We start from the raw sequence: 14597 nt of genomic DNA, 5'->3' as shown, positions 1-14597 counted from the left end.
GTCCATAGGAGCTGCAGAATTCTAACTGCCATATTAGTTAAAGCTGCTGGAAAGCAAGCATAATCAAAACAACTGGTCACAGGAACCTTCTCTACATTATGGCTTCCATCAATTTTAGCCCTCATGGTGACCACTACATTTCCCCAGTTTTCAGAGAAGGCCTGGGAGTGTGCCTCCTAACAATCAGAGGGGTAGCCGTGTTAGTCTGGATCTGTAAAAGCAGCAAAGAGTCCTGTGGCACCTTATAGACTAACAGACGTTTTGGAGCATGAGCTTTTGTAGGTGAATACCCACTTCGTCAGATGCATGCATCTGAGGAAGTGGGTATTCACCCACGAAAGCTCATGCTCCAAAACGTCTGTTAGTCTATAAGGTGCCACAGGATTCTTTGCTTCCTCCTAACAATGCCATTTCCCCATACCACTCAACTTCATGCATTATGAAGGTGCTGGTCATGGCACCAGAGTTAGCAGTGAGGTCTGATATGGGCTTAAAACGGGGCACAAAGAACCATTTTTCTCAAAGTAGGTGGCCAATCAGTGTGAAATTACACACTGGGCTCAATTTTCTGCCCTTTTGACATTTCTATGTAATTTGTATTTTATTTCTATTCATACATTTTAATCAGAAAGTGCTGGAAATGGACTGGGCCTGACATTTCTCCATGGAACTCTGACCCCCCGCTTTTTTTTTTATAGACTACCCCCCACGTCCCCCCATTACTAAACTACTCCATTCTCCACCCAGCAAGCTGCTACACAGAACAGTCCCCACCCAGTGTTGGGAGTGGGCCGACTGAATTACCCAGGAGCGGTGAAGCTCTGAGTAAGTTATGCAGGTCCTCCCAAACGAGTGTGAAGAGAACCTTTCTAGCACCCCATCACATGCTCTGTATACACCGCTTTTATTACAGAAAAGCTATTTTAGGAACGATTTAGAGATGTTTACATGGTTCAAAAATGAGGCTGAATGGACTCCCCCATTCCTCGTAGATATTCTTTTAAATCATTCCTCAGTTCTAGAAACTAGTTTTGGTTTGTACTGACCATAGCAGGTCAAATTCTCTGCTGGTATAAATGGGCAAAATGCTGTTGAAGTCAATGAAGCCATTACACCAGCAACAAAGGATTTTGCCCGGTATGATTGTTCCTCCTGTATTTCAAAGTGCAGTGACTGTGGTGGGGCAAGGACACACAGAGGCCAGAGGGCCGGGACAGGCAGAGACCATGGGTAGCACTCTTACAAGAGCTCAGACTGCTTGGGCAATCTGCTTTAAGGCCCCAGTTCAGCAAAGCACTTAAGCATGTACAGTCAGGGCCCAAGACACCAAGGAAAGTGTTTTTAAAAACCCAACCCTCCCACAACTTTCACATTAAAGAATGCCAGTCCCAGGCACTCTTTCTCTATCCGTGTCACATGATCATGGAGCTAAAGGAAGCAACTGCTCTGTACGTGCACTGCCTCGTACTGCAAGTCGGGGCTATAAAAAACTCCACAGGCGTACGTTGGGACCGGTGAGCAGCAGGGGACAAGGTCTGTCAATGAGAGCAAACAGCCAGACCGAAGGTAACCCCAGAGCAGCCACTCAATTCTAGGATCGTGCACCACAAAGAGAAAGATCCTTCCATGGGCTTTAAAAAATAATGGTACACAGTCAAACGCTAAAGGCTCATTCTGATTCAAACTTCCAACATACAGGTCTCTTGCAACTTACGCGCATTTAACATGCGCGATTTCAGCTTTACGCTGAAAGGCCTGGAGTCCGGGAGGAGGCGTGGCCTCAAGTAGAAGAGGCGTGGCCTCAAGATTTAAAGGTCCTAGGGCACCAGCTGTGGCTGGGAGTCCCAGGGCCTTTAAATTACCCAGGGGGCTCCCAGCTGCAGAGGTGGCTGGTAGCCTCTGGGGTGAACTAAAGGGCCTGAGGCTCCAGCCACTGTGGAGCTTTGGGCCCTTTAAATGGCAGCCCTAGCCTGGCTGCCAAAGCTGCGGGAGGGATTTAAAGGGCTCCTCCAGGCTCACCACTGCGGCGGGAAGCCTGGCGGAGCCCTTTAAATCCCGCCTGCAGCTTTGGCAGCTGGGCTGGAGCGGCATTTAAAGGGCTCCACCGGCCCTTTAAATGCCCTCTCCCTGGCCCCACCGCTGGAGCTGCGGGCAGGATTTAAAGGGCTTGAGGTTTTGACTATATGCGGTTTTCGCTTTACGCGATAACCGCGGAACAGAACTCCCGCCTAAGATGCGACAGACCTGTATCTATTTGTATGGGGCTCAGCTGTACCTGCTAGGGCTGGCCTAGTTATGTCTACCCTGCACACTAAGCCTGGGTCTGTGGGATCCGCGCTTGTGGACTCAGGGGTTCCAAGCTCATGCCTGAACATCCACACTGTCTTGTAAACCAGGATTTACACTTGCTGGACCTGGTCTCGGAGCCGTGCTAACACGTCCATACTGCACCATTCTGACTCATGTCTGCAGCTTGACCTGCATCCACATTGCAAAATGACAGGACTTGGCCCTGAGTTGCAGTGGGACTTGGACTCTGACCCACCCCCGTCGCAGGATCTGGGGGGCTTGCTGACCTGAGTCAGACTGATCCGTGTGGACAGAAAGGGGGCATGTTCTTGGGCTCAAACCAGGGTCAGAGCCCAGGCTTAGTGCGCAGTGTAGACGTACCCCTTAATGCTGGAGGTGGTGCAGTAGGCTTAGGAGGCTTTGTGACTCAGGGCTTGTCTACATCAGAAAGTTGCAGCGCTGGTGAGGGAGTTACAGCGCTGCAACTTTGAAGGTGTACACATCTGCAGGGCACCACCAGCGCTGCAACTCCCTGTTTCCAGCGCTGGCCGTACTCCCGTTTTGTCTCGGGTGTAGAGGATCCAGCGCTGGTGATCCAGCGCTGGTAATCCAATGTAGACAGTTACCAGCGCTTTTCTTGACCTCCGTGGAAGGAGGAAGCCTCTGGTAATCAAGCTGGTTTCCTTTCCCGGTTTGCTCTCTCGGTCCCGGAGCCACCCAGCAAACCGCAGGGAAGGAGACCTGCTTGCTCGGGGTTCCGGGACCGAGAGAGCAAACCGGGAACGCCGCGGTTTGCTCTCTCGGTCCCGGAGCCACCCAGCAAACCGCAGGGAAGGAGACCTGCTTGCTCGGGGTTCCGGGACCGAGAGAGCAAACCGGGAAAGGAGACCAGCTTCGCCGCGGTTTGCTCTCTCGGTCCCGGAACCCCGAGCAAGCAGGTCTCCTTCCCTGCGGTTTGCAGGGTGGCTCCGGGAACGCGAGAGCAAACCGCGGCGAAGCTGGTTTCCTTTCCCGGTTTGCTCTCTCGTCCCGGAACCCCCCTTGAAGCCGCCCAACAGCGCTGCAGTGTGGCCACATCTAACACCACTTGCAGCGCTGGTTGCTGTAAGTGTGGCCACTCTGCAGCGCTGGCCCTATACAGCTGTACTAATACAGCTGTAACAACCAGCGCTGCAAAATTTTAGATGTAGACATGGACTCAGACAGGCATGATGCCTTCTGGAGCTCCTCAGCACCCAGGAGAAGGAAGGACCCACCCCCTCATAATGAGGGGCAGTGAGCTCACCTGCCTCTCTGGCCAGCCAGCTCTACTGGCTGGGGAGAGAGTGAGGCTACGTCCCCATCTCCTCCTGACCTCTCCTTTCTGCCAGCACTAGCCATGAACAGCGCCTGAGCACATGTGAATGATGGCAGAAAGGTACAATGGGACTCCGGAGAGCTGGGTGCAGTCCTGTCTCTGCTGTGTCCCCTTGCGTACATCGTTTCACCTCTGTCCGTCTTCCCTACTTAGACTGCATGCCTTTTGGGGCAGGGACTGTCTTTTACTAAGTGTTGGTACAGCTCCTAGCACCACGGGGCCCTGAGAATATTATGAGTGGGACAGAAAGAGGGTGGATGGGGACCAGAGCTGCTATGAAATAAACGCTGTTCTTAACCATCCACTCCTAACAGAAAGAATAAAGACAATAGGAGCAGCTGACCTTTCCCCATGACTCTTGTGAACTGCCCAGGAAGATCCCCTTCGGGCAAAGGTGCCCCTCCAGACTCGCTCTCGCAGCCAGGCAAGTGGTGCTGCTGTATGCACCCAGAGGCAGAGTCCTTGCAGTCAGATCCTTGGCTGTCTGAGCCGATCAGAGAAGGCAGGTGGTCGGAATCCAGGTCCCGGCTCTGCTCATCTGTGTTTGAGTTCTGGGAGCAGTAGGCTTTGATCGGGGTGAGGATCATTTGGTGTAGCTCCTGCAGTGGGATGCGCAGGTTGCCACCTTCCAGGATGTCCTGCAGATTCCAGACAACAAAAATGATTAGCAGCTGGTATGTCTGCTATCTCAATATGCTGCTAGCTGCCCTGAGCTCAGCCATGCCACCTCGGCTCAGCTGGAACACGAGGACATTGCTTCCAGAAAAACAACCTCCGCAGAAGCCTCTTCTATTGTTCCTACTCCAGGACTTACTTGTACTATGTGTTCCATGTTCAGTAAGTTGGTCCATTTAATTAACTGAGGCTTTCACAGAACCGTTTCAACAGAAACAGGTAAGAACTAGAACTTCAAGTCTGAAGCCACCTGCAACCTCCCTGCCCCATTTTCAGGTGCGTGCGTTCAAATTAGAACTCCTGAATCTGAACCCACCTCATGAATCAGGTGGGATCCAAAACCGATTTAAGTCTGGCGTCCAGATCCAGTGCAGATGCAGCCCAAGAGGGGTGAAATCCCATGAGAACGGCTGATCTGGTGAGATTCCCACCCTTCAAGAAAGCAGAGACCTTGCAATTTCCACAGGAATCATATGAGAACAGCACACAAGATTTCAGCGCTGTCTGCCCTGCACAAGATTCAGTCTCTAACCTAATCCTATCCTGGCTCTGGCTCCAGGGCTGGCGCTTCCATTAGGCGACCCTAGGCAGTCGCCTAGGGTGCCAGGATTCCGGGGGTGGCATTTTGTGCGCTCCCCATGGGGCGCGTGGGAGCTGCCGGTTCCGCTCCTGTTACGCCGCCAAAGAAGGACCTTCTGCCGACATGCCGCGGAAAGCAGGGACAGGCAATTGAGCAGCTCAATGACTTCCCCTGTCGCCTGCAGCATTTAAGTGGAGGGTCCTTCTTTGGCGGCGCAATGGGAGAGCAACCGGAAGCTCGCCCCGTGGGGAGTGCACAAAATGCCACCCCCCGAATTCTGCCTGGGGTGCCAGAAACTCTGGTGCCGCTCCTATCTGGCTCTCAGTACTGCCTTCCTGGCCCATGTCTGGCCCATCCACATACCTAAAGCCCTTCTCCAGGTTCTTATCAACTTGTGTCTCAAATGCTGCAACACGCTTCTCTCTGGACTTGACAAATGCAATCTTGCCCTGCTCATCTCCACGCAAAATGCTGCTAAGATCATTTTCCTACCTCAAGGCCTCGTGCAGGCTAACCCCAGCTGATCGCTTGTCTCTCATTCGCTGTTGAAAGGCTGGTTTCTGCCCTCCATGATGCCAGCCTCCATCACCCACTTGTTACGTTTTCAAGCAAGCGCCTTCCTGTTTTCTCCCATGCTGCCCCTTGCCCTGGCAGGCGCTCCCTATAAACATCCACATCTTCATTCTCCTTCAAACCCCGGCTTGCTTCACAGTGGTTAGGCTGCTGGTGCCCTGCGACCACTACCTGTCATATTGACCCATGCTGTCTCCTTGTCCTTCCCGTCTGTTTCTATCACTAGGTGTCTCTCATCTTACATTTAAACTGTAAGCTCCTTGGGGCAAGGACTGCCTTTTTGTTCTGTGATTGTACAGCACCTAGCACAACGGGTGCTGGGAGGTATGGTAATAATAGTACCATCACCAGATGTGGTTTCTCAGCTTTGAAGTGGCTGGGGCAGTATTACTGTAGCCTGTGTGTGAAGGTACAGCCGGTCATTTCTGGTGAAGGAGGAGTGGGTCATCTGGGTCATTTCTGGTAAAGGACGAGTGATTGGAGAGGGAAGTATTTCACTGGAATACTCCATGGGTGGAATCCTGGCCCCACTAAAGTCAATGGGAATTTTGCCAGTGGAGCTAGAATTTCACCCCATATTTCAAATGCGATCTCACCCCCCCCGCAAAAATAAACATCTGTATTCCTTCCAGTGGTTCAGAATGAAAAATGTTGGCTTCTTAAGCCTGTCAGACTGCATATGTGTGTGTGTGTCACAGCTGTTCTCCTTCTGCAGTTCGGGTTCAATCCTTCCTCCCTCCCCCAGGGAAATGCCAGCAAGAAAGGTGGGAAGGACGCATCTTGTTCTTAATATGGGCCAGACTTGTCTCCACTTTCTCAGGCTACCGGGTCCCACTCAAACTGCTCTTGAGGCCTTGTTTCCGACACAAAACCAGAGCAGACAAGCTCCCGAGGAAAGCGCTGTGGAGGCACATATGAAAGATACATTAAGAGAAAGCATATGTGGTATCACCAGCCAGCCTGAGCTGTGGGGTGATTGTTTATTTTTCCCATCACTCTTCACCATCTGCACTGCCGGCTCCACGGCTCTGAATTACATGGAGTCGGTGTGCAGCTAGTCGGGGACCCACTGTGTTAACCAGGTGCAGCTCCTTTATAGGAAGAAGGAAACGTACGCAGGAGACGCTTGCCCAGAAGATCAAGTCACACACATGCTCCTGGTTAGTTAAAATAAAGGAAGGGAAACTTGAAAACCAGAGACGCATGCTCCTAAGTAATACAGCCCACGGCCAGCGTTTACTCATGGGCCCCACTCAAGCCATCCTCAAAACCACAGCCCCAGAGTCCAGGCAAATCCCACTGTATCACTAGCAGTCAACAGCAAACTCTACTATTTATCCCATCTTATTGGAAAGCCGGTGTAGCTCATTGTGTCAGCCAAACTCGGGTTACATTCCTGTAGTAATGACAGTCAATCAATACCATATTTCAAGCTTCATGAAGAGGAGGGGGAAGAAAGGCTGTGAAATTGCCTAGAAAACACATCTACAAAGCAAACTCAATCCAGTCACCTGTCTCTTGGGTGTAATGATTGTTATTAATGTACAGAGGGAAACACAGCTTTACTAACTCCTACAGTTCCATAAATAAAATCCGTAGTTTAAACATGCAAAATACAGTGGTGAGCTAACCAAAACGCCAATAAATAGCAATGTGTAGCATAATTACGGAACAGCTCCTAGTCCGAGGCTGTGCACAGAATGATCGATGCGATATAATATAACAGCGAAACGACAAACAGTGTGGTGTTGGATTGAGTTGATACTGTGGGTGGGTATGCTATGCTGGTGCTTTTCGGATGACTCCATCAGTTTCAGTAGAACTTAAAACTTTCATTACAAAGAACAAAAAAAAGTTTGACCTCTTCTGGCTGCCAAGAGAACCTGCTGAATGTGAACTGACAGAGTGCTGCTTTCCTGAGTCTTCAGCCAGCCAGCCTAGAAAACTCACTGTGATAGGCAAGTCGTGCTCCTCCTCCGCAAAGGGGGCCTGCAGACATCACAGAACCAACTGGTTCTGCTGAGAAAGAGGGGGAGGGTAGGGCTGTGGAATCCCACCCAGGGGTCTTGTATCCCATGCATGCCAAAGCTCTGCTCACGGGGGCTCTCTCCTCCGCAGTGTATACGAGGGAACAGAGCAGCAGAGGGACCTGCAGGTGATCATGTAGCTTCATCTCCCATGTGTCACACGTGAGGGGTGCAAGTACCAGTGACACGAGTGACGTGGAATGGCACGCCCTGGCTCACACAGGGTACATCTACACAGCAGCTGAAAGGGTGAGTCCCAGCTCGGGTAGACATACACGTGTGTGAGCTCTGCTCGAGGTAGCACACTAAAAATAACAGTGTGGCTATAGTGGGACGGGCGGTGGCTCAGGCTAGCTGCCCGAGTGTATAACTAGGGGGTTGGGCACGATGGTTCTTGGGTCGCTTGCCTGAGCCACCGCCTTGGTTGCCATGGCCACAGTAGTATTTTTAGAGTGCTAGCTCAAGCAGCACTAGCACGTGTACATCCACCCAAGTTAGGAATCATCTTCCTCGCTGTTGTGTAGACATACTCACCGAGAGTGGGCAGGCAGGGTCAAGGAAAGGGCAGAGCAGTGGTTTCAACTCCAATTGGCCAGGCAGTACCAGGCCATGTACGCTGTGCTCGGCACAGCTTACAACCTCCTGGAGCTGGGGAGAGAACCAGGAGGCAGCTTACGCCTCTGTACAAAAGCCAGGCAGTGCCAGGGCATGTACGCTGTGCTCGGCACAGGTTACAACCTCCTGGAGCTGCGGGGAGAACCAGGAGGCAGCTTACGCCTCTGTACAAAAGCCAGTGGGCAGCCTGCTGAAAAAACGCAGTGGTTGGTACAGCATTGGGTTTGTGATACAATTAACCAGATGTGGCCAAACCAACAAAGAAAATGCTCAATGGAAAAGATGCACTATATGGGAAATACCCAGCAATAACCCAAAAGGACTTTATCTGAGAATAAATTCCTGGCTATTATTTTAATTAAAAAGCAGCAGAAATAACTTACCCTTTCTAAAGACTTGAGAAGATTCTGTCTCTCTTTCAGCTTTTGGATACTGATGACTATTTTGTGCCTTGCACCTTTGGTAACATTCTGCAAAGATATAGTACAATGTGACATTAACATCTCCCCCAGCCAGAAGGATGCACAAAAATCCTTTCATTCGTAAGTGAAAAGGGCTGCTGTTAATTCAAGAAACCTCTCAAGTCAGGGATTATCAAAGAGGCACAGGGTCTAAGGAAACAGCTTAGAAACCCATTGAAGATATTGATTTCTCACTAGCTTGTGCACCCTCCTTTGGAGTGGCAATATTTATAAGTGATCACAAAGGACGAAAGGTCTTCTCAGCGACTTAAGAAAAATGTTTTTAAATCCAGTGTCAGGTCTGGGAGCAGAACTGCAGCTCTCAGTGACAGCATACGGTTTTCTGTGATTCAAATCAAACAAACACTTGGCCGAAAGTAAAAAAATTGCCCTCTGCCACCTGCTGCCTTTGTTCACAGTTTGTTTGCGGTTGTTCACAGTTCTCTAGGGAGCTGACTCGGCAAGCCTTTCTCTGGCTGAGTAGAATGTACTGTACACTGACACGAAGGGAAGGCCCGCTGACTCTAATGGGACCATTTGTGTCATTAAATGTACAGATCTCACTACAGTTTTCAACTATTTTGCACGAGGCGTGGCAATGCTGAGAAAAGCAATCCTCAAAAAAAACCCTCTCAGAGTTAGGAACCAAAATAGCAGCACCCAGCCTTATTCACTACCGCGGTACTCCAGTTTTATGATGGGGTAACTCGACAGTGTTATCCCACCTCCACATTGGGGTATCTTCACTGGTACCCTGACATAAAACTGGAGTAAGGGTGTGGTGAATCAGGCCCCCTGGCTTTAAGAGAGGTGTGAGAAGCTTAGGCCTAGCCTACACTTAAAAATGAGTCTACACTTAAAAATGTCATGCCCCAAGCACTATAGTTAGGCAGCCCTAAGATGAGTGTAGACACAGCTAGGTCAGCGGAAGAATTCCTCCATTGAGCTAGTTACCGCCTCTCAGAAGGGTGGATTAACTCTACCAACATGCCCTTAGAAAGCTGCCCGGCCCCTTTCATTTTAAGGAATGCTTGGCTCAGACATTGTTGGTTTCCTTCCTCCAGTGGAAGCCAGTGTTCAGCACACGTCTACACTAGCACTTATGTTGGCAAAACTTTTGTCACTCAAGGGAGTGAAAAAAAAACCCCACATCCCTGAGCAACGTAAGTTTTGCCAGCATAAGTGCTCGTGTGCACAGCGCTGTGTTGGTGAGAGACGCGCTCTACTGACATAGCTACTGCTGCTCGTTGAGCTGGTTTTATTCTGTCGACGGGAGAACTCTCTTCTGTCAGCGTAACGCAGCTACACGAGTGATCTTACAGCGGCACAGCTTGTAAGTGTAGACATGGCCCTAGTGAAGGCTCTAGAAAGTTTAGAAGGGGCTGAAGAAACTGGAAGATAAAAAAAAGACCCTGTCAAAAGTCAGCTGAGCAGCTGTATAGGCCTTGAACCCCAAAAGACCACAGAATCCCTCTCCTGCAATGAAAGTGTTACCAGACCATTAATTCCACCAAACTTTTGGAATCATAGCTCAGAGGAAAATAGAATCCATTCGCAACATGGGAGCAGCATTCTATATATAAAAATGCTTATCAGATCTATTTATTCCAGGGATAGCATGGAAAGCAATCTATTAAGGAGATTTTTAAAGGAACAAATAAGTCAGTCACCAAATTCCCGTTGATTTTCAATGGATGTTGGATGTCTGAATGCCATTTGTTCCTCTGAAAGTGTATCCTCCTTAAAGTTCAGTGGTAAAAGCCAGGGCATATCTCCCATTGACTTGGATGAGACTAGGATTTCACCCTATGACTCCGCTGAGAAGCTTTTGGCCAGGTCATTTTTGGGTACAAAGTTTTGTTTGCCCCTCTCCCTCAGCATGGTTTTGGCATTTTTTTGCAATGTTAACTAATGATGCAAGGTTTTCAGGGCAACCTATCAACAAACTGAACAAACAGACCATTTTTAATCGTGACAACACTAGAAAAAATGCAACGTGACTAACTGTTTCATAGCTAATTTGAGACATACTTGTGCCTCGAGTTGGCATTCGGTAAGTGCCATCATTTCTTCGTACGTCATCTGGGAGAAAAGAGCTGCATACTTGTGCAGGCGGAGACTCTTCAGCCAGGCAGGAACATCTGCAGCACAAAGGCAAGTCGACAAAACGCCCTGTTATTTGATGACACTATTTAACAACGTAACATAAAATCAACAACAACATGAGGAGTTTATTAGGCAACGGATTCCTTGTGTTTTCCACAGTACTGTTGTACTGATAGCTCCAAAAGTTTTATTGTACTTTGATGTTAGCAACGAAGGCTGGTACGTGCCTAAGGATATACGTCCCAAGTTCCCACTGATTTCAGTGGGGTTTCAGATGTATATTCATTGGCAGGATCAGTCCCTTGATGTGGGGCATTTCCTATTAGATTTGATTGCCGTTTATGAGCCACAATGAAGTCGTTTACTGTCTTTTGAAGATTCTTCTTGATTCCCTGTTCACATTATTGTTTTTTAGATACTAGTATTACATCTTAGAAATATATTCACAGCACTGAGACAAGACAGAGGAGATGATCAAAGGGCCACGTCAAGAGTCAGGTCTTATAGGGTTGCAAACCTGGCAAATAAATAATTAGACTCAGGGCCGGCCTTAGGGAAAATGGTGCCCTGGACAAACTTATATTTTGGCTCCTGCCCTTAATGCTTCCCTCAAAGTCCCAGTGCCTGCCAGGCCTGGGCAGCCTGGTTAATCCCCTCCACGACTCCATGACAGCTTGACTTTGGCTGAAGAGCTAAGTAGTGATGGAGACCGCTGACATCACCATGCCCCAATCCCATAATGGCCCCATAGACACACTGAATGGGGAAGGGGCTCCTGCAGTGCGGCACACCCTATTGCAGAGCTTTATGGGGCCACCATCCCCTCCCATTGGGGCACTGAGGGAGCCCAGATTCTGATGGTGCTCGCGGGAGCAGAGAGCCAGCCCCGCAGGGAAGCAAAAGGCAGACCCGGGGGAAACAGAGCTCCATGACCACATGCGCTCATCCGCTGGGTGCTGCTCTGCATTGCTGCTGCCCGCAACTCTCATGCCCCCTTTGTTTTGCTGCTACTGCTGCCTCATGCCTCTTCAAGGCTCACTGTGTCACAGGGTGGCCTGTCTCCGCTCACCACTCTTCTTCCTCACCCCCCCAACTCCACTTTCTTTGCCTCTCTCTCCTGCTCAAGGAATCACTAGCTCCTGAACAAAATCCTTTTCCTCGACGTGCCTGTCCAAAAGGTCTGCAGCCCAGAGTCCCATTGGGGCCCCCGGCCCCCAGACTCTCCAGGCCCCAGCCCTGTCCCCCAAGCTCACCAGTCCCCAGTCCTGCTTCGCCACAGCACCCCCTTCGGTGGTCACCCACCCCTCAGGCCAGCCCGTAGAGTCATGGGGTCAATTGGGGCTTGATCCAATACTCCTTGAAGTCAATGGAAAGGCTTCCACTAACTTCAGAGGGCTTAGGACCAGACTTGGGATGGGCATCATCTACATATTGAAACAGCTGTCGAAGCCCTAAATGAGGGCTAAGAACTCATAAAACTCCACTGTTGCACAATGAGAAATCAATGTCCGGATGGTGCATCTACACGGAGCTTGTGTTGGTGTAGTTACATCAGAGTAGCTACAATGCTGTAAATACCCCCAGGAAAGGGAGGCCCTTCATTTCCGTATCTTCTGGACTCTGAGAAATTAATAAGTAGGTTTTAATGAAAATGAGCAAGAGTATTTCCACAACCACTTACACTCACACACATACACACTGATTGATGAACAGGGGGAAAAAGTTGGAATAACCATGGTATAAGGAAATCTTAATTTTTTTTCTATGTGGAAGAACCACACGCTGTCACCGCTGGGTGCGTAACAAAATTCAGAAGTGTAGCTTAGTATCAGATCCAATCTCCATCATATTACCTGAAACATGCTTTCTTCCCAGTTCTAGTCTGCTGTACAACATCCTACAGCCCTGGTTCAGCAAAGCACTGAAGCACATGCTTAAGTTCCACTGTTGTAAGGTATATACCTAAGTACTTTGCTAAGCAGGAATAAATTTAAGCATGTGCTTCTGGCTACGCATAAGCTTAAATGCGTTGCTGAATTGAGGCCTAACATCAGAACCTGAATCTACCTATTTTTGTTTTAGCATCACGTGTACTTTTAGACTATTGACATTTCCAACAAACACCCTCTTTACAGAGTTTTTGACAAAATAAAAGGTCGTGATGATTTCTTATTTTACTATATATTTTTTTCAAGTCACTTAGAAATGGTATGGTTATAATGGGCGACGGACTAACTCCCAGATCAAGCAATAAATGCACATAGAAATGGTAGGTAAAAAGCCACTGTGGGAGGAGGATACTTAGATCTTTGGGGATTGTTTGCAGTCTGTTCCTGTCAAGGGTCAGGGTGAGCTCATCTTCCAAGATTCCCCACCTCCGACATATCCAAATGGCTCCATGTCACTATGATCTTCCTTTGGGAAAGGAGGGCTGGACAAATCTCCCTCTGCAGAGGTGTTCGGTATATTCCTGGATTGAGACACCAAGTGCTCCCCCTACAAAGAACCCGGCACACGCTCAGCTCACAGCAGCCTGGAAGCTGAATGGACTTTTGCTTGGATCCTTCACTTACTGAAATCAATGGGAAAACTCCCTCTGGTCTGAATTGGAGCCACGTGGGCATTCTGATTGCTGCAGTGTTACTAGACCGTCAAGTCTCGTATGCTGGTAGGGGCAAGTCCTCTCCTTGCTGGAACTACTCGGGATGGGTTCTGCTGCTGGTAGCCTGCTCTGGATGGGAGAACACTCCCTAGTGCAGACACCCATACTGTGGGCATGCCTTCTGTGCTGCCACATAGGGAGAGTTTGGTGACGGGCTGGGAGAAGATTAGGGTTAGGAGTGAGGGGTCTGCAGCTGAGTGGGGATATCAGCCTATTTCCATCCTGGCAAAGGAAAAAGAGGGGAGACTCCCACAGCCCTGTTGCTGCAGTAAGTATTTGAAGATATACCTATCTCACAGAGCTGGAAGGGAGGCTGAAAGGTTATCAAGTCCAGTCCCCTGCCTTCACTAGCAGGATTAAGCACTGATTTTGCCCCAGATCCCTCAGTGGGCCCCCTCAAGGATTGAACTCATGGCCCTGGGTTTAGCAGGTTAATGTGCAAACCACTGAGCTATCCCCCCCCCCACTAACAGCTGTGCAGCGGCTTTGCAGCATGTTGGGAAGGACTCCTCCTTACCCTGGTTGCTTGGACTATTCACTAGAGTGCGCTAGGCCCTTCATGAAATATTTCTCAGGAGGTTGTAAATTATAAAGGCATGTTACAGCTGCAGACAGTTCAACTTTAACCAGTTCCAGCAGCGTCAGAAGGGCATGTTCCCACAATCTCAGATTCTGAGTCGTGATTCCCTGGGCTGAAAGTTATCTAGTGCTGGCTGTCACTGGAGTTGGAAAGCCTTGAAGTATGTTTCTTACAAAAATGGTTATGAGACGCTCAGTTAACCTAGCATTGCAGAAAGATTCAGTGGGGTGAACCTTCAAATGCAGCCACCTAAATTAGGCACACGCCCCAGGTAACTTTGTGCACAAACACATGATGAGGCACACACAAATACGGTGTTTAGGTGTACAATGGACAGAAGAGCAACTTAAGCTTGTTCACTTGACAATTTCGCCTGATATGTCTAACCCACCCTTTGCCTCCACTGGAAAAACCATCTCACAGCACCTTCCTCACGTCATACCAGTGTAGCTATTTATCCAGATTTGGGTACACGGAGAAGTTTACCATGTGTTCTGTGTATTAGCCCCCCTTTGAATGTCTTAGTGAGAGCGTCCCAGCATCTTCCTGCTTGACCTTGGCTCTTGCACATAGAGGAGCTGTTTGCTGAAGGTCTCACCCCAAACTCAATTTGACAGTAAACAGAGGAAATGCCAAGTAGCCCAGTCAGCAGTATTTAGCTCAAGTTCCTTG

At 49.3% G+C, this 14597-nt stretch overlaps 1 protein-coding gene across 11 annotated transcripts in view; it reads right to left on the bottom strand.

Annotated features, from left to right (window-relative positions):
- Positions 1-14597, bottom strand: part of SAMD4A (sterile alpha motif domain containing 4A) — a 221379-nt gene that overhangs the window by 30238 nt on the left and 176544 nt on the right. For all 11 annotated transcript variants that reach the window (XM_030562944.1, XM_030562936.1, XM_030562940.1 and 8 more), the window contains 3 exons: positions 10609-10718; positions 8500-8586; positions 3990-4284 (listed from right to left, as the gene is read on the bottom strand). In XM_030562944.1, the coding sequence (XP_030418804.1) occupies positions 3990-4284; positions 8500-8586; positions 10609-10718 (492 nt within the window). The remainder of the gene's footprint in view (positions 1-3989; positions 4285-8499; positions 8587-10608; positions 10719-14597) is intronic.

The sequence above is a fragment of the Gopherus evgoodei genome, chromosome 4 (assembly GCF_007399415.2).
Source record: "Gopherus evgoodei ecotype Sinaloan lineage chromosome 4, rGopEvg1_v1.p, whole genome shotgun sequence".
Taxonomy (NCBI): Eukaryota; Metazoa; Chordata; order Testudines; family Testudinidae; genus Gopherus; species Gopherus evgoodei.
This window is presented reverse-complemented; position numbering and strand designations above follow the sequence as displayed.